At 37.6% G+C, this 25,017-nt stretch overlaps 1 protein-coding gene across 1 annotated transcript in view; it reads left to right on the plus strand.

Annotated features, from left to right (window-relative positions):
- DNAH6 (dynein, axonemal, heavy chain 6) overlaps positions 1-25,017 on the plus strand; it is a 305,590-nt gene that overhangs the window by 40,901 nt on the left and 239,672 nt on the right. The window contains 7 exon segments of the mRNA XM_006866588.1: positions 2,550-2,684; positions 2,774-2,894; positions 3,663-3,792; positions 5,653-5,821; positions 9,526-9,642; positions 15,633-15,833; positions 22,353-22,473. Of these exon segments, the coding sequence (XP_006866650.1) occupies positions 2,550-2,684; positions 2,774-2,894; positions 3,663-3,792; positions 5,653-5,821; positions 9,526-9,642; positions 15,633-15,833; positions 22,353-22,473 (994 nt within the window).

Genomic DNA, 25,017 nt, shown 5'->3' on the forward strand with positions numbered 1-25,017 from the left:
CTCCCTCCTCTCACCCACCCCCAACATCCCAACAATCAACAAAGAATCCCCCCCACCCCACCCCCCTTTAGTACGGGTTCTTTTCCTTAGTCTTTTAAGGTAGTGGTCCTATGCAGTATTTCTCTTTTTGTGACTGACTAATTTCACTCAACATAATGCCCTCAAGGTTCATCCATGTTAGGCAGTACTTACAGCTTCCTTGTTCTTCAAGGTAGCATAGTATTCCATTGTGTGTATGTACCACAGTTTGTTTATCCATTCTTCAGTTGATGGACACTTAGGCTGCCTCCATCTGTTTGCTACTGTAAATAGTGCTGCTGTGAACACTGGTATGCACACATCTTCTCGGACTGTGGCTCATTTTTCTTATGGGTAAATACAATTTGGATGCTTAATTTCCCTGTCTTACTGTATAGCTCTTGCTAAGACTTCCAGCACAATATTGAATAGGAGTGGTGACAAAGGGCATCCTTGCCTTGTTCTTGTTCACAGAGGGAAGGCTTTCAGTTTCTCTCCATTGAGAGTAATGTAGGCTGTTGGTTTTGTATATATGCTCTTAATTATGTTGAGCAATTTCCCTTCAATTCCTATTTTGTTGAGCTTTTTTTTTTTATCAGGAATGGATGTTGGATTTTGTCAAATGCCTTTTCGGCATCAATCGATATGATCATGTGGTTCTTTTCTTTTTTCTTATTTATATGGTGGATAATGTTGATCGTTTTTCTAATGTTGAACCATCTTTGCATCCCTCATATGAACCCCACTTGATCATGATGTATTATCTTTTTGATGTGTTGCTGGATCTGTTGGCTAGGATTTTGTTTTGAATTTTTGCATCTATGTTCATGAGGGTTATTTTGTCTTTAATTTTCTTTCTTAGTGACATCCTTCCCTGGTTTTGGTTTGAGGGTTATGTTTGCTTCATAAAACGTATTAGGAAGTTTTCCATCCTCCTCTATCTTCTGGAATAATTTGAATAGAATTGGTGACAACTCTTCCCGGCAGATTCAAAAGTACGCAATTTCTTACTTCTGCTTCAAGTTCCACTAGCTATAAGCCTTCAAACTTTTAAAATATTCATACCTATGTGGTTCTGAGTTTTGGAGCTCTGCCCTGGATCTGCTTTGCCTGGTATTCTGTGGTATGGGTGATGGCAAACTTCACTGCACCTCCATTCTAGCTGCCATCAAGCCCCATTCTGCCTGTACTTTATTGACTATGCAAAGGCTTTCGATTGTGTGGATAATGATAAGCTATAGACAACATGGCAGAGAATGAGTATTCTGGAATACTTAATTGTGCCAAGAGGCAGTTGATAAAACAGAAAAAGGGGACAGTGAATGGTTAAAAATTAGCAAAGATGTGTGCCAGCATTGTATTTTTTCACCATAATTATTCAGTCTTTATTCTAAGCACATAATCTCAGAAGCTGGATTATATGAAGAAAAATGTGGCATCAGGATTGGAGGAAGACTTACTAACAATCTGTGATATACAGATGATACAACCTTGCTTGCTGAAAGTGAAGAGGACTTAAAATTCTTATTGATCAAGATCAAAGACCGCAGCCTTGGATATGGGTTGCACCTCAATGTAAAGAAAATGAAGTCCTCAGCACTGGACCAATAAACAACATCTATAAATAGAGAAAAGATTGACATTGTCCAAGACTTCATTTTGCCCAGATTGACCATCAACACTCATGGAAGCATCAGTCAAAAAATTAATTGATGTATTGCATTAGTCAGTTTGATGATTAAGGTGCGCCTGACCCAAGCCATGCATGGTATTTTCAATAACCTCATATGCATGTAAAAGTTAGACAGTGAATAAGGAAGACTGTAGAGGAATTGGTGCATTTGAGTTATGGTATTGGAGGAGAATATTAAAAGTACTACCAAAAGAACAAACCAATCTGTGATGCAGCCAGAATGCTCCTTGGAAGCCAAATGGCCAGACTTTGTTTCTCGAACATATTGTCAGGAGGGACCAATCCCTGGGAAGGATATCGCATTTGGTGAAGTGGAGGGTCAGATAAAAAGAGGAAGACCCCCAGTGAGATGGATTGGCATGGTAGTAGCAGCAATGGGCTCAAGTATAGTAATGATTGTGAGGTTGATGTAGGACTGGGCATTGTTTCGGTCTCTCGTAGATAAGGTTGCTATGAGTCGGTACCGACTTGATGGCACCTGGAAACAACAACATCAATTTAATGTGTACTTTTTGTAGTTGTAGTTAAAGTTAAAATATGTTGTTGTGTGCCATTGAGTTGGTTCTTACTTGTAGTAACCCTATATAGGGTTTCTGAGGTTGTAAATCTCCATGGGAGCAGAAAGTTCATCTCTCTCCCTTGCAGTGGTTGGTGGATTTGAACTGTCAACCACATGGTTAACAGCCAGCATGTAACCCACTATACCACTAGGTCTCCAAAGTTAAACTACAGATCTTTTATTATCCTTAGTGACCCTACTTGGTTTCCAAATATTTATAGACTTTTAAATCACAGGGTTTTCTCTTTACTAAATAATGATAAATTGTATTTTCATCAGTATTTACGACCAGCTCTTCTTAAAATAAATGAATTGTGCTACCAGTTAAGCTTTATGGGACTCTGCCACATTGAAAAAGGGCATACTTACACTCTGACGGAATTTAAGGCTGCCCAAATCATACGACTAGAGGAGGTAAGAAATTGGGTCTGTAACATTCAAATTTTGGTCTCTTATTATTGCTACTTCAGTGCTATTAATTATACATATTCTTCCATATTTAGGTGACAGAGCACCTAGAAGAATTTCGAAATAAGGCAAAAGATGTGGTCAGGAAGGCTTGTCGGATTGCTCTCCGTGCTGTAGGATTTGTTCCTGATGACTGCACCTATGAATCTCATATGCGTATGAAGGGGGAAACACCCAAGCTTTTTAAAAAAATTCACTCTTCTTTAATTTAAATACTGATCCTGCCTTCCCATTCTGCCAAAATTTTGCTTGATATGTTATAAATTTAATGTTAATGAGCCTTGTAGGTTAAACACGAGAACGGTAACCACAAGGTCAGCAGTTCACACTCCCCAGCTGCTCTCAGAAATTCTCCTCAGGGTTGCTATGAGTCGGAACCAAATCAATGGCAGACAAGAACAACATGTACAATGGCGGGAAACACTGCATTTTCCTTGTAGTATTCATGCTTGTATATTATTTAACTGGTTCTAAACTGGATACAGAACTTTTGTTTCATAAACATTTTACAGTGGATCTGTGGCCTCTCTGTTTAAAGGTATTAGTACAGACAATGAATTTGTTAAAATTAAAAGACTGGGTAGATCATAGGACTAGCCCTAGTTGAACATGAATTCTAGAAGATGACTAAAATGCACTTGGAAACGGAGACTAGAGATATTCCTGGGAAAGAGGTGGAATGTCTACAAATCAAACTTTGTTAAACGAATGTTAATAAACTACCTATAGTCCTTCTCTGAATTGAAATCTTTCAATATGAATGATTTTGTATAGCTGAGTCACCTTATGAGGTTTATGAACCAAATGCTTTATGAACCAAAGGATTTCATTAAAAAAAATTTTTTTTTTTGCTTTACCTGTTAATGTATATTGGAAAACAATAGAATTTTACTAAAGAATTATTGTGTCTTCTGTTTTTCTTAGATTATTTTAGACAAACAGAAAGTTCAGGTTTCAATGATGCGCAACTTGACTTGCCCACTTATGGAGAGTCTGAGAAAATGACATACACAGAACAAGCCAGCAAAAGGCATCATTGCATAAGGCTGACATGGTAAATGAGTTCTTTCTTTCAAGAAAAACTGGAGCATCCATTGTTTTCAAAATGTCATTAAAAATTCAGCCTTCATCAGAAGATTCACCAATAGTGAGGAGGAGTTTGGGGGTATGGTAACCAAATGCACATCCCAGAAGCCTGAACCTGACTTTCAGCCAGCTTCTGGGTGAAAGGTCGATAGTGTATCCAAGGCCAAGACCTCCTCTTTGATCTGGAAAGCTTTGCTTTCCTCTGGCCCAGCCTGGAACTTGGAGCCCAGCAGTGGAGCAGGCAGTGGGAAAAAGATGTGTGAATCTATTCCAATGGGTCTGTAAGGCCAGCTCCATCTTCTGGTCCCTAAAGAACTGAGAGCAGATATCAGCCACACAAAGTTCTGTCCTCTCCCTGATGTGAGTCCTGTAGCTGGGAGACCAGGGAGGGGATTCCACCTCCTAATGCTTCGTCAGGGGTCTCTCCTGTATTGGGATTAGCTTTATCACCTATTACTCAAGTAGATCTTGACCCAGACTATTCCTATCATTCTAAAACCTGAAATGTCAGGATGATAAAACTTGACAGACTACAAATAACTCTTGAAAACAAAATCACTGAATAGTATCTAAAGAGTTGCAGTACTATAAATCACTGATCATTGGTGCTCCTTGCAACTGCCTATTTCATAACCAGTTATAAAATATCTGTGTCAGAAGAGAAGTCAGTAAATCTGTTCCTGAGGCCACCATGGTCAGCTCACAGGTTCTAGAGGCACCAGGGGTGCCACATAAGCAGAGTCAAATGTTCTTCTAAATTAAACATCTTGCTGTCTCAATCTCCATTCTAAGTACTTAAGTAAGGCAGCAGAAAATGTGTACTTTTAGGTTAGTAGCTGCTTAGCAACAAACATTTATTCAATAGCAAAGATTTTACACCTTTACCATTAGAATGCAAGTCACAAATGTATATTCATTGGTTTTACTTTTAAAGCACATTGAAAAATTTGGCCTTTTGAGTTTGATAAACTAGGTGTGTTTTCCGATAACAACTATGTTGTTGTTAAGTGCCATCAAGAGAGTGTCAAAAGAGAGTTAACAGAATTAACCATGAGGACATGCACTGTGTTCTCAATGAGACAGCCATTTAGATGGATAAATCAAGTTGATTCTGACCCATAGCGACCTTGTATAGGATTTCTGAGGAGCAGCTGGTGAGCTTGAACCACTGACCTTGCTATTCAAACCGACCTTGCAGTTTAGTGCATGATCACACAGCACCACACCAGGACTCCTAATGCTCATTAAATATCCATACAGAACACCTAGCAACGCTAGGATTAATGCTATATATTTGAATATTTGTGATTTTTAAATGAAGACTGTCTAAAAAACTTTTCTGAGCAGTAAATCTCTGTTATTATAATATGATTCAACCAAAATTGAGGAAGAAAATACATTTTAAAAATATTATCAGAAATTTTATTAAACTATATCATTGTTATGCAAAGGACACAATTGTGGTTGTTGGTAAGTATTGTCGAGTCGGTTCCAACTCACAGTGACCTTGTATAGGGCTTCTGAGGAGCAGCTGGTGGGTTTGAACTGCCAGCCTTGTGGTTCACAGTCCCCCCCCTTCCCCCCCCCAGGAGCCCAAGCATGATGTTCTCTAAGGAACGCCCTTCTGATGATACATCCAAAATAAGTGAGACCAAGTCTTGGCATCCTCACTTCTAAGCAGCATTCTAGTTGTACTTCTTCCAAGACATTTGTTCATGCTTATAGAAAATACATTTTAAAATTTAAATACATAAACTTGCTTTACAGTCACCTTCAAAAATATGTAGTGAATATTGACAATTGAAGCTGTACTTTTTTTCTTTTCAAGCTTTATCCGTCTAAACGACTATCTAATTGAGAACACAATGCATATCCTCATGGTTAATTCTGTTAACTCTCTTTTGAACTATCTTACTGACAAGTTAAAGCGAACACCTTCAGCAGATATCATTCAAAAATGGATTACCGAAGAGAAGCCTGAAGTCACTGATAAAAAGGTATATCCCAGATAAAATTTGAAATGATTATTGATCAATATGTACTGAGTGCTTGCTATGTACTGTGAATTATGCTATTTTCTATGTATTGGAAAAATAGAAGAAATGCATAGAGGATTTCACATGACTAGGACCTGCCATATACATATAAAGTGACAACAAAAATCAACACATTCACATGTATCTAATAACAGACTCAGAACCCACTATGCCAACAGTATGTTGCTTTTTCATAGGTATTTGTTGTAAGTTATTCATGTGTATTTTATTTGAAAAATTATTTCCTAAGTAGTCCTGGTGTGGTGCTGTAGGATAAGCACAGGAATGCCAATGGCAAGGTTGGTGGTTCAAATCCACCAGCCACTCCTAGGAAACCCTATATGCTATGAGTCAGAACTGACTCGACGGCACTTAACAACAGCAATATATTTTTTAAAATCTCCCAAGTCAATATGTATTTTTTCAATGGCTATATAATATCTCATATTATATACTTGTGCTAGTGGGGAAAAAGCATCCAGATTCAAGCATATTCTATAAAGACCCTTTACAAAGCCTAAAACAGGACACAGACAAAACAGACAATTATCCTAGATGTCAGCATGCACCCAGTATAGAAGTCCATGGAATCTGCTAGCTCACAGCCATGGTTTTCTTGTACACGGTAGTTGGTGTGTACTGTCCAATCGATTCTAACTCATAGCAACCCTGAATAGTTTTTCCGAGAGTGGCTGGTAATTGTGAACTGCTGTCCTTGCGGTTAACCATTTCAGTTATCTTACAGCACCACCTCAGGGCTCATATGTAATAGAGGGAACAGGAAATCATGATTAGTGGCAGGTCAATCCATCAGTGTCACAGGTGAGACTACAGTATAGGGGAAAGGACTGTGGTTGGGATACATTCACGATTGCACATTAAAAAGTGTTACTGGATTGGTTCTGAGGTTTTGACCACCTAGGTGATCGAGTATGATTCATGATCATGTGACCCTGGCTCACAGCCACAAGGGGACTACAATACAACAAAGAACTTAAGTTATATAACATGCCTCTGCCTACTTTCAATCAATGCCCAAGCAAATTCCCTAATTCTTTGTGCAAGCATCTTTCTGCATACTAGTCAATCTATTTTCAAGCACATTCTTCCAATAGGCACATACCCTTCCCCAGATTTGCCCTAGGGGCCACGTTGCTGGTTTAATGGTCAGCAACACTGGGGAAGTAACAGAAAGAATTTTAAAGTATCTGAACTTTTGTCAAGACTCATAATGGAATAGGGCTTTCATTGTAGACCACAGCCTTCCACAAAGCAAGTGCTTTAGAATTTAAGCTCGAATGGATACTATAAATCTTATGAACAATTTCCTGTTGTTAATAACTTTCTCACTGCAAAGAAACGTCCTTGTTCACATGTCTATTAATTTCCTGTTGTTAATAACTTTTTCACCACAAAGAACATCTGTGCCTTTCCCTTCACCCAAGTAAATATGTCTACCCTCTAGTTAATGATCTATGTTTCCTTACACTCCCATCCATGGTAACCATCAAAGAATGTTTCTTTCTATGTGTACATCTTTTCTTGAAATTTTCCAGTAGTGGTTTCATACAATATTTGCCCTTCTGTGACCAACTTAGTTAACACAACTTAATGTACTTCAAGTTCATTCCATCTTATGAAGTATTTTGCAGATTCTTTATTTTTTTACTGTTGTGTAGTATTCCATTCTGTGTATGTACCCTAGTTTGCTTATTCATTCTTCCACTCATGGACATTTAGGTTATTTTTCTCTTTTTGATACTGTGATCAGTGTCACAGTGAACATGGGTATGCATAAATCTATTCAGGTCTCAGGTCTTTTTTCTTTTCTAGGACTTATGTTAACTCATGGGATTGCTATATCTTAATGTATTTCTATTTCTAATCTTTTAAGGCAGCACTGTTTTCCACCATCTTTGTACCATTGTAAAGTCCCATCAACAATATAACAGAGTTCTAGTCTCTCCACATCCTCACCAGAGTTTGTTGTTTTCTGTTGTTTCAAATTTTGCTGGTTTTGCTGCAGGTCAACTGATAGCTCATTGTTATTTTGATCTGTGTCTCTCTAATGACAAATGAAAGGAGCTCTGGTAGCATTGTGGTTATGACCTTTAAGGTAGGCAGTTTGAAACTGCCAGCTGTTCCGCGGGAGAAAGATGAGGCTTTCTGCTCCCATAAAGATTTACAATCTTGGAAACCCTGTATAGGGTCACTATGAGTCAGAACCGATGACTCCATGGCACATAACCAACCAGCCAACCAATGACTAATGATAAAGCCCTGGACCACAAGTTTGGTTTGAACCACAAGATCGGTGGTTCAAACTCACTAGCCGCTCCTTGGAAATCCTATACAGGGTCGTTATGAGTCAGAACTGACTGGAAGGGACTTAACGACAACAACCAATGACCAATGATAGTGAGGATTTCTCATGTGTTTGTTGGCCACCTGTATATCTCCTTTGGTGACATGTCTGTTCATTATATTCTTTTAATTGACATTTCTGTGCAGGGAGAAGTGGATAGATCTGGAGGTCAGAAAGACACAGGTTTGAAGTTTGGGTGTGCCATTTACTAGCTAGTGTGTCCTAGACAGAGTAATAATGGTACCTGTACTGTATGATAGGTATATGAGGTACGTGAACACTTTGTACTGTGCCTGGTTCACAGCAAGCACTTGATAAGCGTTACTGCTTAGTAAACTGTTTTGATGACAAGAAGAAGGAAGTTGTATGTTGATCTTCAGTATTCTTATTTTGAGCATATTTGAGTCATGCTCTTTGCCCATTTTATATTTAAGTACAAAGGGGCTTCAACAATTCCTGGAAAAATTTCATTATCTTTTCATTCCATTTTTCCATGAGCTTTTTGAAACCCTCTTGTACATTTATATTTGAGCATGTATCTATTTAAATAGTATTTATTATATTATTAGCATATATTTCAATTAAGTATGTTTTTTCTTAAATATTATCACCTCCCAGGGGTAGTGCAAATAGTTAATGTGTTGAACTGCTAACCCCAAAATCAGAGGTTTGAGTTCATCCAGGGGTACCTTGGAAGAAAGGTCTTATGATCTACTTTTGAAAATCAGCCACTGAAAGCCAGAGTTTTCTCTGTGGCACATAGTTCTGCGCTTACACACTTGGGGTCTCCATGAGTCTGAATTGAGTCAATACCAGGTGTTTTTATCTACTATATATATATGTTGCTGTTGTTGAATGCCTTTGAGTCAATTCCGACCCATAGCAACTCCATATAGGGTTTCCAAGGAGCAGCTGATGAGCTTGAACCACCAACCTTGCGGTTCAAATGGCTTTGCAGTCTGGCGCATTAACCCACAGCGCCACCCCAGGACTCCTATATATGCTACTAACTAATAACATTTCCCCAGTTTGTTTGCCATTCCTTTTTGTTCATGGTGTTTTTATAGGTACAGAAGTACTACATTGTTATGTAGTCTCTCTTAATATTTTGCCTTGCCTTTATTTTATTTTTTCTGCATATCATAATATTCTTTGAAAGACTTCCCATGTGTCAAAATTATAAAATTAGCTTATTTCAATAAATTTAAGATTATCTGCTTCTTGTAATAATGTAGCTTTAAAAATTGATTTTATACCTTGATAGTTGATCCTTCTAACACATCAAATGTGCTTGTTTCAGGCCCCCCCTTTGCTGGAAAAGCAGGAAGAAGAGGATTCTCTCATTCCCATGTTTCTCACAGAACTGATGCTGACAGTGCAGTCACTACTTTTTGAACCTGCTTTGGAAGACTTCCTGGTGCGTGTTTCTTTGTACAACACCCTTTTGTATAGCATTTTATTTTTCTGGAAAATGAAGCTGCTGTTTTACTATAAAATGGTTGGCAGGAATCAGTTTGTATCTCCCAACTGATAAAAAAAAAAAAAAAGAAAGCATTGTTCTGTGGACAGCACTACTCTTCCATACAAATGATATAAATGTTTAGAACATTTTCTTTAACTTGGGGGAAAGCAGGACGTCAGTAAGGTAGCTTATCAAGAAAAATTCTATACAAAATTTAGAATTGGCTCATAGGCATCCCTCTAATATGAGTCCAAAAATCCATTCTACTGTAAATACGGATATTTTTTTCAGTTTTATTGTGAATTGAGTGTAGGTTTACAGAGCACATTATCAATTTTACATTCAATAATTCATGCACGTTTTGTTTCATCTAGTTGATTACAATCCCCTTCACTGTAACATCACTTATCCTTCCTCCCTGTATTCCTGTTTCATTTCTTCTGAATTTTGTCCTTGGGTGAATGCTGCCCTTGTGATCTCCTATGGCCGGTTATTCTGAGATAGGCATGCTTCCTTAGTGTTGTTTTTCCACTTATAGACCTGTATGGTGTTTGGCTGACAGTTGAGTGATGGGGGTGAGTTCAATTCTACACCTGACGGGTGTCTCTGGGCCATATCTCAGGTGTTCCAATAGTCTCTATCTAACCAGTAAACCTGGTCTCTTTCCCGATTTTGAGTTTTGTTCCACATTTTCTTCCACTATACCCAGGATATTCTTAGATGATTCCTTTCAGAGCTGTTGGTAGTAGTAGCTGTGCACCATCTAGTTCTTCTGGTGTTAGGGTCATGGAGATGGATTTTCCCATGGTCCATTAGTTCAATGGACTAATGAGTCACCTATATCTTAATTTTCATCATTATTCTTTCCTTCAGACAGGGAGAGATCAATAGCTGCACCTTAGATGGCTGCTCACAAGTGTTAAGGATCCCAGTAGCTACCCACCAAAGTAGGATATAGAACACTGTCTTTCTGAACATGTTACTCCACTTGAACTTAGTGTCCCCCAAGACTGTGATTCTGAACCTCTAGACCCAGTGACTTATTCCCTCAGGGTATTTGGCCATGTCTAATAAGTTTTCATGACTTTTTCACCTGTATGTTCCACAACATTCATGGATATATTTACAGCAAAAGTAAATACCCTTGTGCAAATATCCTCTGTCAAACTGTATATGTATATGTTTGTGTATGTATATATATATATACATATACATACACACATATGTTATTGTCAGGTGCCATCGAGTCGGAACCGACTCATAGCGACCCCATGCACAGCAGAACGAAACAATGTCCGATCCTGGGCCAACCTCACTACCACTGCCACACTTGAGTCCATCAATGATGCCACCTGGCCAATCCATCTCGTTCGGGGTCTTCCTCTTTTTCTCCGACCCTCCACCTTACCCAGCATGACATCCTTCTCCAGCGACTGTTTCCTCTGGACAATATGTCCAAAGTATGAGAGACGAAGCTGAGCCATACACATATATATACATACATATATATTTGTGGGTATTCGCCACTCTCTTTTCAACATCTGTTCAGCTTCAGTGACTATTCATTCATCTACTTGTGTAGTCATTAAGTGCCTCGTAAAGTCAGTTTTCACCTATAGCGAACCTATATATGGTTTCCAAGGAGTGACTTGGTGGGTTTGAGCTGCGGATCATGTGGCTATCAGTCCAGTGCTCATCCTACAGTGCCACACCAGGACTTTACTTATAGATCACCATTATTTCAGGATTGTGTATGTAACAGTATTTACCTCTGCTGGCTTTAACTCTTGCTTTATTTCCAGTGTCTTCCCCTGCCTCCATCATTTGTTGCTAACCTCCTTCTTATTGAAAATTGCCTTCTCCTTTAACCCAAGTAATATGTATTAATTTCTTCACATATTTAAAACAGTCTGTTCTGTTTTGAAATCTACTTGACTTCCTCTTCATTTGGAAGTTCTGCAACTACACTATTCCCTCTTTTTTACTTTGTAATTGTCTTCATTACAAATGCATATCTTAGGTTCCCTATTTTCTGTCCCATAGGTTTGCTTTACTTTGAAAATTTCTATATCTGGATTAACTTCTGTGTGGTGTTATCATGTATGTTAATCTGAGGTTGTTGTCTACTACTGTTGGTTTTTTGTCTGAAGAATTCCATTTCTCGTAAGGTTATTCTATTTTGTTTGTTTTGTTTACCGATTCCTTTAACTTCTGTTGATTTGGAAATGTCCTAATTTCACCATCATATATGAAGCACAATTTTGCTAGATAAATGATTCCTGGTCAGCAATTTTTTTCTTATGGAGTTTCATACCTGTCTTCCATTGCCTTCTTACCTACATGGTTTCTGCTGAGGAATCAGAGTTTAGTCTTCTTAGTTCTCCTTTGAAGGTAACTTCATTTTTTCCTAACTGCTTTCAGGATTCTTTTTTTGTCTTTGGTTTTGGATAGTGTGTTTGGAGTCTATCCTGTTTGGGGTTTTCTTTTTGGGTCTATCCTGTTTGAGGTTCTTTCAGATTCTTGGATGCTTATCTTTTCATCTTTATTGTTATTAAGGAAGTTTTCTTCCAGAAGCTCTTTGATCATTTTCTCTATGCCTTTTTTGGTTTCTTCTTTTTCTCGAATTCTGACCACACACACATTTTTTTCCTCTTGATGGTATCCTATATAATTCTTAGGCTTACTTCAAATCTTTTGTTCTTTTTTCTGATTGTTCTTCTAGCAGATTAGTATTAAGAGACTTGTCTTCAAGCTCACTAAGTTGGCCTTTCATTGATTCTCTTCTACTCTTTTGCCCTTTTTGAAGTCATAGTATGAAGCTTCTGGAATTCTATTTGGTATTTTTGTATGGTTTCTAATTTTTCATTTATTTTGTTAGTTTGTTCTTGTAGTATTTCTCTGCTTTCTTTGATTTTATCTGCAACTTCTCTATCTTTCTCTCAAGTCATTGACAGTACCTAAATATCAATCTTTTGAATTTCAGTTAGCTCCCATGCCATTTCTTCTTCAGAAGGTCTTCTGGTTGTGTATTTTGGTCACTTGTTTGAGTCACTCTGTCTTGTTTCTTCATATGAACTGAAATTGTTTTCCCCAGGACATTGTGGTGTTGTTTTATTTGTATGTAATTCATGATTAGCTACTCAACACTTGTCTCCTGGTGGGTGTGATATAGAATGTGACTGTGTGCACAGTTCTCTTTTTACTATTTGTATAGCACAGTCCTGGTGTGGCGCTGTGGGTTAATGCACCAGACTGCAAAGCCATTTGAACTGCAAGGTCGGCGGTTCAAGCTCACTATTGCTCCTCGGAAACCCTATACAGGTTTGCTATGGGTTGGAATCGACTCGATGGCACTTCACAACATTACAACATAGCACAGTTAAGGGTGGGATTGGTTGGTGTTGGCTTCTGTCCATCTGCTAATATGTGAATAGGTAGTGTCCCTCCCACAGTAGTGGAGTTGTAGTAAGTATAGGTGTGGCTAGGCTGGTCAGGTAGAACAAGAAAAAAAAAATTAAAAGAAGAGAAAAAAGCAAAACCAAACAATGGTAAAAAGTAATAATAATAATAATGAAGAAAAAATCCAGGGAAAGCAGGCAAACGCCTCAAGAAAAAAAAAGATTTTAATACTAAAAATAAAAAAAGAAAGTAAAATAAAAATATGGGAAGAGTAAAAGAAAAACTAATGAAATACAATAAGTAAAATGGGGGAAAGAGAGAGAATAGTAAAGAAACAGACTAAGAGAAAAGATAAAAAGAGAAAGAAGGCATTCGGGCCTCTCACATACAACAATTTAGCAAGGATTATACTGCTCACATATACTCTTGGGATGTGATGGCATATACTTCATGGTATGGTGCTGTAAGATAAGCACTGGACCACAAGATTGGTTTGAAATGTAAGGTTGATTGTTCAAACTCACTATGCCCTCCTCAGAAACCCTATACAGGATTGCTATGAGTAGAAATCAACTCGACAGCACTTAACAACACACTTGGGAAACGCCAACTCATCTTTTAAGTGTCATTTCATTTTAATTTATATATTATAAACTGTCTCATATGCATTGAAGAGAATGTAAAAAGCACAGAGAATGTCATTAAAATCATCCTTTATCATCTCATATGCCATTCAAGTAAAAAGCCTCTACATTTTGGCATTTTTCCTTTCAGTTTCACTTGACCTTGCAGTTGAAACAGACCTTGAGATCCAGTGCTTATCCAACAGCGCCACACCAGGACTCCATACTGACATAAAGAGATCACACACACAGACTTTTTCATTGTTGTTAAGTGCCATCGAGTCAATTCTGACCCATAATGACCCTGCATAGAGTTTCCAAGGAGAAGCTGGTGAGCTTGAAACTCCTTGCAGTTCAAATGACTTTGCAGTCTAACACATTAGCCCACAGCGGCACACCAGGACTCCTACTCCTATATCCTGCATATGTATCAAAAGTTTTCTTCCAAGTCATTAAACAATCTTTGGAGATATTATTTTAAGTGTTGAGTAATTTTCCATTGTGTAAATATACCATAACTTCTATAATCATTATTTTACTTTTGAACATTTATCTGTTTCTCTAGTTATTATTATAAGTAATGCTGCAGAAAATGTCATTGTACAGACATCTTTGTATGCATGCCTAATTTTGTTCTTTCATGTTATATTTTCAGATTGGAAATGATTGCTCAAAGAATACAAATGTTAAATTCCCCTCTTTAAACTTTCCTAATTCCCTTATGTATATTGAATGTTGTTATTGTTAGGTGCCATCGAGTCGGTACTGACCCACAGCAACCTTATGCACACCAGAACAAAACACTGCCCGGTCCTGGGCCATCCTCACTACTGTTGCCACTCTTGAGTCCATTGATGCAGCCACTTGGCCAATCCATCTCGCAGGGTGCCTTCCTCTTTTTCTCTGACCCTCCACCTTACCAAACATGATATCCTTCTCGAGCGAATAGTCCCTCCTGACAATATGTCCAAAGTATAAGAGATGAAGTTTGGCAATCTTGGCCTCCAAGGAGCACTCTGGCTGCACTTCCAAAATGGATCTATTGGTTCTTTTGGCAGCCCATGGCACTTTCAGTATTCTCCTCCAACACCATAGCTCAAAAGCATCAATTATTCCATAGTCTCCCTTATTTACTGTCCACTTTTTACGTGCATTTGAGGTTATTGAAAATACCATGGCTTGGGTCAGGCACACCTTAGTCCTTAAGCTGACATCTTTGCTCTTCAACACTTTAAAAAGGTCTTATGCAGCAGATTTGTCTAATGCAATGCGTCGTTAGATTTCTTGACTGCTGCTTCCTTGAGTGTTGATAGTTGATCCAAGAAGAATGAAGTCCTTGACAACTTCAATCTTTTCTCTGTTGATAAGAGTGTTGTTTATTGGTCCAGTGGTGAGGATTACTGTTTTCTTTACATTGAGATGTAATCCATATTGAAGGCTGTGCTCTTTGATCTTCATCAGTAAATATTTTAAGTCCGTTTCACTTTCAGCAAGCAAGGTTGTATCATCTGCATATCGCAGGTTGTTAATGACTATACTTCCCTTAAAATTGTATTTTCTTTAGACTTCAAATACAGCACTCCTTACAATGTGTGGCAATTTTCTGTTTAGCTGCCTCGCTGAGAGAACTGGAAAATATGTTTACCGAAAGCAGGGGCTGTGTCTTCTGACTGTAAATATTCAGAATCAATGCAGTATTTGGCCTGGGCGGATTAATGATTTATTTTAGCATTACAGAAAAATCAGAAATATTCATGAATATTTTGGAATTAGGTTCTACATTTGATTCTACAAAACGCCAAATAATTTTCAAAATTAAAATTCTGAAATGAGGAAGACATATATATGTATGTCTACATTTATATCATATATATTATGTCATATATATGTCTATATTTACATTTGTGCTTTTCTTTCTTACAGGATGGCATTTCAGGTGCAATTAATCAGTTTCAAAACACTGTGTTAGCAGTTCCAAATCTTGTGCCTGATCCCTATTTTGATGCTTTCACCAGCCCTTATATTAACAACAAACTTGAAGAAAAAACCTGTGGATTAGGACCAAGTTTATCAGCAGTATTTGATGATGATAAGAATTTTCACACAATTATCCATCAAATAAAGGTAGGTCTACTTGTCTTAAAACTGCTTTATAATATTCATGCAGTTTAAAGAAATCGAGTGATATTTTTCATTTATCATTTAAATGTTCTATCTGTGGAAATTGAAATACTATCTAATCTCCAAATGGTAAAATTGGAAAATAATGTTGTTTGTAAAATGTCCTTTAAAAATTGTCCCATAAAATATGAAATAAATTTTTAAAAAGCATTAACAGTTTATCTTGCAAGATAGCTACATTACATTAACAATAGCTTGCGTGCGTGAAGCAAGATGAAAGTCAGGGATGCTGAGACACAAGTGCAATCAGAATGGTTTTATAGTCAACACATTTTTTTTTTTTAATTGAAGTCATTTATTACTATTTTTGAGGCTTTCAAAAGACATAGTGTAATTATTATAGGCTTTTAGAAAAGAAATGTAATGGCATCTATTCAAAGTCCTTATATGCAAACAATAATGAAAATACTGGACTTGAACATATCAGTATTCATGAGGAAGGTGTAGGACTGGGCGGTGTTTCTTTCTGCTGGACATAAGGTTGCCATGAGTTAAAGCCAAGTCAACACTAACTGAAGCATGAGGACTTTGGGATTAGTACTAAAATTGCTAGTTTACATGCCCTCATTTTTTTTTTTTCTTTCAACGTTTTATTGTGAATTAAGTGAAGGTTTACAGAGCAGATCATCAGTTTTACCTTAAAATATCATACACCTTGTTTAATACGTGGTTGCAACTTCTTCCATGTGCCAGAAGTTAACAGTATCTGCCTCTATTGCACTCCTCATTGTGTCTCCCACTTCCTTCACCTTTTCTCTGTTCACCCCCTTTTGTTGTATATTGTCTGCCCTGTCACCTGGGTTAACGTGTGTCTACCCACTAGCCTATGAATAATTTTCCCTCCCCCACCCCCCAACCATCATAGATTGTTTCTTTTTCAAGAAAACTTTTTTCTTTTTTAACTTTTTTACATTGCTCTCACACAGACTTGTCCTTTTGTGATTAATTTTCACTCAGCATAATGTCCTCCAGGTTCAACCATGCTAGGGATGTTTCACAGATGCATCATTATTCCTCAGTGTTTTATAGTATTCCATTATGTATATATACTAAAGTTTGTTTAACCATTCTCCTGTTGATGAGTATTTAGGCTGTCTCCATCTTTTTTATATGCCTCTTGTAGACATTATATTGAGGGATCCTGTTTTCTTATCTAGTCTACTCTCTATGCCTCCCTTTCACCCCCTCATTCTGCAACTAAGCACACTTGTGAAAGCTTGTAAGCCAGCCACTTCATGCCTTTGTAACCCCCCATTTTTGATAGCCAGTGTCTAAATTTCTCATTCCTATCTACCCAGTATGTTGAAGAAACAAGATTTTCCCTTGATAGGAAGAATCCTTGCTGGATGGAATTTTGAGTAACTGCATTCACAGGCAAAAGTCTACTTGATCAAATTGTAACAATTTGCACTTGTTCTCAGTATCAAACATCTTCATCTTCCTTGGTCTGAGATCTGGTCAAGTAGCCATCCAAGCTAGGGTACCGGCCACAAGTTTGAGAGTTCACGTCACACCTCCCAGCACATCAGACCAGCTGGCTGCTTCACTCTCAGCCCTAGCCTCCAGGGGCTAGGTCAGTGCCCATGATGTGGTCTCATTAAAAAAATTAAAAACATTTATCGAGATTGTTGAGGTGAGGACATAAAGGGGAGAGCATTACTCCTTGGGCTATTTCTCTGGGTAATCTAATCTCTTGCTTGGAAAACAAGACTGTTGTGTAGCCCTTGACTTGCTGCAGTTGTCTTTGCTCCTTGGCACCCATTACTACTGTACCTTACAAACAGAATATTGACCTACTTGTCAGTCATAGATACCCACTGTACACATACCCCTATGTAACCTAAAATTAGCATTGTGTTTAAATAGGTTTATTTCATAAAGATAAGGTTGTAACTATCCTGGTATGATTTTAAAAGCAAACACATGTCATCGACTATCTTTATACCTATTGATGATGGGGTTCTTCTTCTCAGCTTTAAATTTTAAGTCATCAGTTCAATAGTTATAAGCTCCTACCATGTTATTAGCATACTGTAGAATAAGCACTGGACTGCAAGGTTGGTTTGAACCACACGGTCTGCAGTTCAAACTCACCAGCCACTCTTTAGAAACCTTATACAGAGTCACTATGAGTTGGAACTGACTCGACAGCACTTAACAACCACACCACCATGTTATTATTCACTATTCCTGTCTTCCTCATTTCAGAATTTCAATTTTGAAAATTATTTGGAGTTACATAGAATCAAATGTAGAACCTAATTCCAAAATTATATCCTAGATCTTTGTTTCTTTTGCACCGAATACTTGTATTAAGAGGGTCTTCCACAACCTTATTTTATTCATTAACTCCTTACCATCTCGCCTATTAATAAATACCAAAATAGAACTGTGCTTCATCAGCTTTCTCTCTCTCAGGGAATTGCTTTCCTTTAAAACAGTGGCTAATTACATTTGTAATAAGAAAGTATATATTCAGTTGGGAGTAACCAAGAACAATGAAAACTTTTAAATATGAATTTCCTTGTAATCTCTTAAAAATAGTAAAGACCTATGAGAAAATGCTCTTGAACAGAGTGAATAGAAGAAATAATGACATAAAAGAGCTGAACAGATTTCAAAGGCTAGCTCAAGGAGACAAAGTTAGAATAGAATTTGCAAAGATTTAAGAGTTAGAAAGTCAAAAGGGAAGAATACATTTGACATTTCTCAAACTGCAAGAACTGATGAAAACAAATCAAGCCTTTAGTTGTAACACTGAAGAATTTGTGGACAAAGAAGATGGAAGGAATACACAGAGTCACTGTACCAAAAATAATTGGTCAGTGTTAAGCCATTTCAGGAGGCAGCCTATGACCAAGAACTGATAGTATTAAAGGAAAAGTTCATTCTGTACTGAAGTTCTTGACAAAAAACAAGGTTCCAGGAATTACCAGAATAACAAAATGTTTCAGAAAATGGTTGCAGCACTGAGGTGCTTACTTGTCAAGAAATTTGGAAGACAACTACCTAACTGGAAGAGATCCATATCTGTGTCCATTCAAAAGAAAAGTGTTCAAACAAAATATGGAAATATAGAATGATATCATTTAATATCACACACAAGTAAAAATTTGCTGAAGATCATACAAAAATGGTTACAGCAATACCTTGAGAGGGAACTTTCAGAAATTCAAGCCAGACTCAGAAGAGGATATACAATGAGGGGTATCATCACAGATTTCACATGAATCTTAACTAAAAACAGAACACCAGAAAGATGTCTACCTGTTTTATGGACTATGAAAAGATACTCAACTGTGGGTTATACTACGAAGAATGGGAATTCTAGAACACTTGCTTGTGCTAAGGCAGAGCCTATACTTAGACCAAGAGGCAGTAATGAAAACTGAATAAGGGGTTATTGCCTCTCTGCATGCAAAAACTGAACAATGAACAAGAAAGATTAAGGAAGAACCCTTTGAATTATAACATTGGCAAAAAATAATGAATATACTATGGACTTCCAGAAGAGCAGACAAATCTGTCTTGGAAGAAGTACATGCAGAATGCATCTAGAAGCAAGGACATTGAGACCATCTCACGTACTTTATACATGTTATTAACCAGTCCCTGGAAAAGGGTGTCGTTCTTGGAAAAATAGAGAGTTAGTGAAAAAGAGGAAGCCCCTCAACAAGATGGATTAATACAGTTGACTTCAACAGTGGGCTCAAGCATAGCAATGGATGTGAGGCTGGTGCAAGACTGAGCAGTGTTTTGTTCTATTGTACATAGGGTGGTTATGAATGGGCACTGACTTGGCAGTACTTAACAATTGCACACTTAATACACTACAGCATAGTATAAACACAACTGTCATACATACTGGGAGCCTATTGTTGCCACCACCGTGCCAGTCCATTTCATTGAGGGTCTTCCTCCTTTTCTCCAACCCTCCACTTTACAAAACATGATATCCTTCTCCAGTGACTGGTCTCTCATGACACTATGTACGAAGTATGAGAGACAAAGTCTGGCCATCCTGACTTCCAAGGAGCACTCTGACTGTACTTCTTCCAACACAGAGCTATTTGTTCTTTTGACAGTCCATGGTACAGATTTTCAACAAAGCGGAAAACATTTTCCTGCACAGATATACAGCCTCAGAAATCCTGTACAGGGTCACTATGAGTCGGAACAGACTCAACGGCACTTAACAACAACACAACAAACAAATTTCCTGTGAATTCAATTATTTTAAAATAAAAAGTTTTAAAAATCATATTTAAATATTTGTAGAACTTGACATTCATAGGTTTCCCATTATGTGTCTATCACCTGTATGATCACATATCAGAAACACTAATTGGTCTGCTCGAAAGGAGATAAAATTTGACATAGTTCTCTTAGTGTAGAGGGAGAATACAAATATTTTGTAAGATTACATTGGCTGCGTGTCTTCAAGTCGGTTCCGACCCATAGCGACCCTGTACAGGATTTCCGAGGGTGTAAATCCTTACGGGAGTAGAAAGCCTCATCTTTCTCCCGCAGAGCGGCTGGTAGTTTCAAACCGCTGACCTTAAGGTTCACAGCCTATTAGAGCTTATTAAAAGGAAATAAATGAACAAATAATTGAATGTAACTATTTAGGATATGTAATAGTTTTTGTAATTAAACTATCTACTACTAGCCTGTTGTTGTTGTTGTTAAGTGCCCTTAAGTCAGTTCTGACTCATAGCAACCCTATATAGGGTTTCCAAGGAACAGCTGGTGAGTTTGAACCACCAACCTTGCAGTTCAAACGGCTTTGCAGTCTGGCATATTAACCCACAGCACCACACGGATTCGGAACCACTTTTTTTTGTGCAGTTTCATTGTTGTGTTTAGCTTTTCTTGGGACAAATTGCAGGTACTTGTAAGAAGTTTTGGTAGGAAATACAAAGGAGATGTATGGAATGCAACCAATGAGCAACAAATCCTAACTGCCTTTCACAGACATTCAACATTGGTGTTATGATTTGCTTTGTAGTCAGTTCCAACTCTTAGTGACCCTATTACTGTTGTTAAGTGCTGTGGAATCAGTTCTGACCCACAGGGACCCTGTACAAGGTTTCCACAGAGCAACTGGTGGGTTTGAACCACCAACCTTGTGTCTAGCGCTTATCCTCTGGTGTCACACCAGGACTCCAAGAGAACACAGTAAAACTGCCCCATGGGATTTTTTAAGCTATAGAGTCCTGGTGTTTGATTCTGTCCTCATGGAGTCCTAGAGATGCTGTAGAATAAGCACTGGACTGCTGGCCACAAGGCCAGAGGTTCAAACCCACAAGCTGCTCCTTGAAAATCCTATACAGGGTCACTGTGTATCAGAACCAACTCAACAACACTTAACAACAATCTTTACAAGAGCAGATTGCCAAATCTCTTCTCCATGGAGTGACTGGCAGATTTCAACTGCCAACCTTATGGTTAGCAGCAGGGTTTTGAACTGTTGAATCATTAGGCCTCCACACACACACAGACACAGACACAGACACATACAGGGTACTTCAAAAAGTTTTGGGTAAAAAATCTATTGTCTTTTTGTAAATCCATCTCCTTGAGGGTCATCCTCTTTTTCACTGACACTCCACTTTACCAAACATGATGTCTTCTCCTTGGACTGGTCCCTCTTGCTAACATGTTCAAAGTACTTGAGAAAAAGTCTCACCATCCTTTCTTCTAAACAACATTCTGGCAATACTTCTTTCAAGACAGATTTGTTTGTTCTTCTGACAATCTATGATACTTTCAATATTTCAGTATCCTGTGGCAACACCATAATTCAAACACATCCACTCCATATGAGATGATTGAAAATACCATGACTTGGGTCAGACACACTTTAGTCCTTAATGTGACATCTTTGACATTTAACCCTTTTAAGAGGTCTTTTGCAGCAGATTTACCCACTGCAGTGGGTCATTTGATCACTTGACTGCTGCTTCCATAAGCATTGATGTTGTTGTTGTTGTTAAGTGCTGTCAAGTTGGTTCTGACCCATAGCGACCCTGTATAGGGTTTCCAAGGAGTGACTGGTGAGCTTGAACCACCAACCTTGTAGTTCAGACAGCTTTGCAGTCTGGCGCATTAGCCCACAGTGCCACATCAGGCCTCCATAAGCATTGATAGTGGATTCAATTTCTATTCATTACCATGTGCTTATTAGTGAAATAAAGGTTTACTATGAAGCTGAAGAATGTTTGAGTATGCTTTCTTTCGGTATGCTTTTGCTTTTAGTCCTAAGGAGTAATTCTTTAAAAAATCAGATTTGCCAGTTTTGATTATTTTGGATCCATTAACAACTCCTTGACACCAGGGATGTTTACGGATTTATGTATTCACAGGCTGAGTTCAAAAAAGACACTCATATTTACTTAGTAATAATGATTGAATTCTGCTTAGAAAAGTAGTTTTATTTGTCTGTTTGCTTATAACCTTTAGGAAGCCATTAAAGCAGCATTTGAATCTGCTCGATTATATGCAACTACCTTTGAAAAGTTCCATTTGTTCTTCAGAGAAAATGAAAGTCTTGATTTACAAGCTCTTAAGCTTGAGGAACCCGGTAAGTTTTACATTTGTCCTTACTATTTCATTTTGGTAAGGTTTCTAGTCTTCTAGGTCTCTAATTGGTAGCGTATTATGACAGAAAATGACCATCTGAGAGATTTGGCTTGAGAGATGGCAAGATTTTATTCATTTCTAGGTTGTTTACTGTAGAAATTATTTGTTTAATCTTTAGTTATAACTTTTGAAATTTTAGGATATTATGGAAAGAAATTTCTAATAACTTATACTTTGGTATGAAGTTATTTTAGTGTTAAGGCTTAGAAGGAGAAATTCATGGGAAAAATTCAAATACTTTTTCATTCCATTTTTCCATGAATTTTTTGAAACTCCCTCATATGTCATATATATGCTGTTATTGTTAAAACCATCAAGTTGGTTCTGACTCATAGCAATCCGGGTAAGGTTTCTGAGGAGCAACTGGTGAGTTTCAACCGCTGAACTTTCGGTTCAAACCGACTTTGCAGTCCAGTGCATTAACCCACAGTGCCACACCAGGACTCCACATCCTATATAGGAAGAAGTAAAAAGAAATACATATATATCTACAAATTTCATTACATAAAATTAGGTAAGTATTTATCTCAGGAATTTAAATTACTTTGTTTCTGAGATCAGTTTGAAACCTGGTGGGTAAGCATCAAATAATTCTTTGCTATGATATTAGACTCAGAAGGAAATTATTTTATTGCACTTAGAATATTCAACAAAAGAAACAAATCTACAATACCCAACTGAAATTTCATACCATGAAGAACTCAGATGATTAGCAAAAATTAAGTAAATATCATTTTTTCTGTTTTAAAGTGTCATCCATATTTTTTAATTTTGTGAACTGGTTTTATTGTTTTATTTTCTTGTACACAAAACAATTACTTGGATACTTTATCTCAAGAGCCAGTAAAAAATGTTTTGTGTAAGTTTTGTTTTTCTTGCCACCTTATATTTTATGATTGTGAAGTCTTCTAAAATAAATTAGACATTCCATCCCTAACTTAAATATTTCAGCATGCATCCCTAAAAAAATGTCCTTACAAAAATCGAAATAATTTTATCACACCTTAATATATAGCCATTCCTTAATTTTAACATTTATTGTTGTTATTAAGTGCCTTCAAGTTGGTGTCTACTCATAGTGACCCTGTATAGGGTTTCTGAGGAGAGGTTGGTGGATTTGAACTGCTAACCTTATGTTAGCAGTCCAGTCCTTATCCTACAGCGCCACACCAGCACTCTACTTCTCCATTCCATTTTCTGGCTGAGTAATAATCTTTGTGTGTGTATATCACAGTTTGTCTATGCATTATCCTTTGATGGACATTTGGGTTGTTTTCACCTTTTTACTGTTGTGAATATTGATGCTATGCAGGGCCATTACATCTCAATGTCAAGAAAACAAAAAATCCTCACCACTGGACCAATAAACAACATTCTTATCAATGGAGAAAAGATTGAAGGTGTCAAGGACTTCATTCTTCTTGGATCAACTATCAACACTCACGGAAGCAGCAGTCAAGAGATCAGACGACATATTGCATTGGGCAAATCTGTTACACAGGCACTTATTAAAGTACTGAAGAGCAGAGATGTCAGCTTGAGGACTAAGCGCCTGACCCAGGCCATGGTGTTTTCAATAGCCTCATATGGATGTGAAAGATGGACAGTGAATAAGGAAGATCGTAGAAGAATTGATGCCTTTGAGTTGTGGTGTTGGAGGAGAATACTGAAAGTCCCATGGACTGCCAAAAGAACCAATAGATCTGTTTTGGAAGAAGTGCAGCCAGAGTGCTCCTTGGAGGCCAGGATGGCTAAGCTTCATCTCTCATACTTTGGACATATTGTCCGGAGGAAACAGTTGCTGGAGAAGGATGTCATGCTGGGTAAGGTGGAGGATCAGAGAAAAAGAGGAAGACCCCTAACGAGATGGATTGGCCAGGTGGCATCATTGATGGACTCAAGTGTGGATCGGACATTGTTTCGTTCTGCTGTGCATGGGGTCGCTATGAGTCGGTTCTGACTCGATGGCACCTGACAACAACAACAACAGGGCCATATAGTAGTTCTCTAGTTCTTCAAGGAACTGCTAAACTGTTTTATTATCAGCAATGTACAAGGGTTCCCATTTTTCCACATCTTTGCCAACACTTGTTATTTTCACTTTTTATGGAACATAGTCATCCTAATGGTGTCAGCTCTATGCTCCCATAAAGCTTTATAGTCTAGGAAATTCTATATAGCGTTCCTATGAGTCAGAACTGACTCGATGGCCGTGGGTTTTTGTTTTGATAAGAGTGTAATGGTACTTGACTGTGGTTTTGATTTGTATTTCCAGGACAACTGATAATGTTGAGCATCTTTTCCTGTATTTCTTGGGCATTTGCATATCTTCTTTGAAGAATTGTTTAAGATCTTTACCCACTTTTAATTGTCTCTTTGTTAACTTATAAGAGTTCTTCATTTTTTTCTGCTTGCTAGATCTTTATCAAATATGTGATTTACAATTTTTCACTTTTCTAATAATGTGCTTTGATACATAAGTTTT

The sequence above is a fragment of the Chrysochloris asiatica genome, unplaced genomic scaffold (assembly GCF_000296735.1).
Source record: "Chrysochloris asiatica unplaced genomic scaffold, ChrAsi1.0 scaffold00093, whole genome shotgun sequence".
Taxonomy (NCBI): domain Eukaryota; kingdom Metazoa; phylum Chordata; class Mammalia; order Afrosoricida; family Chrysochloridae; genus Chrysochloris; species Chrysochloris asiatica.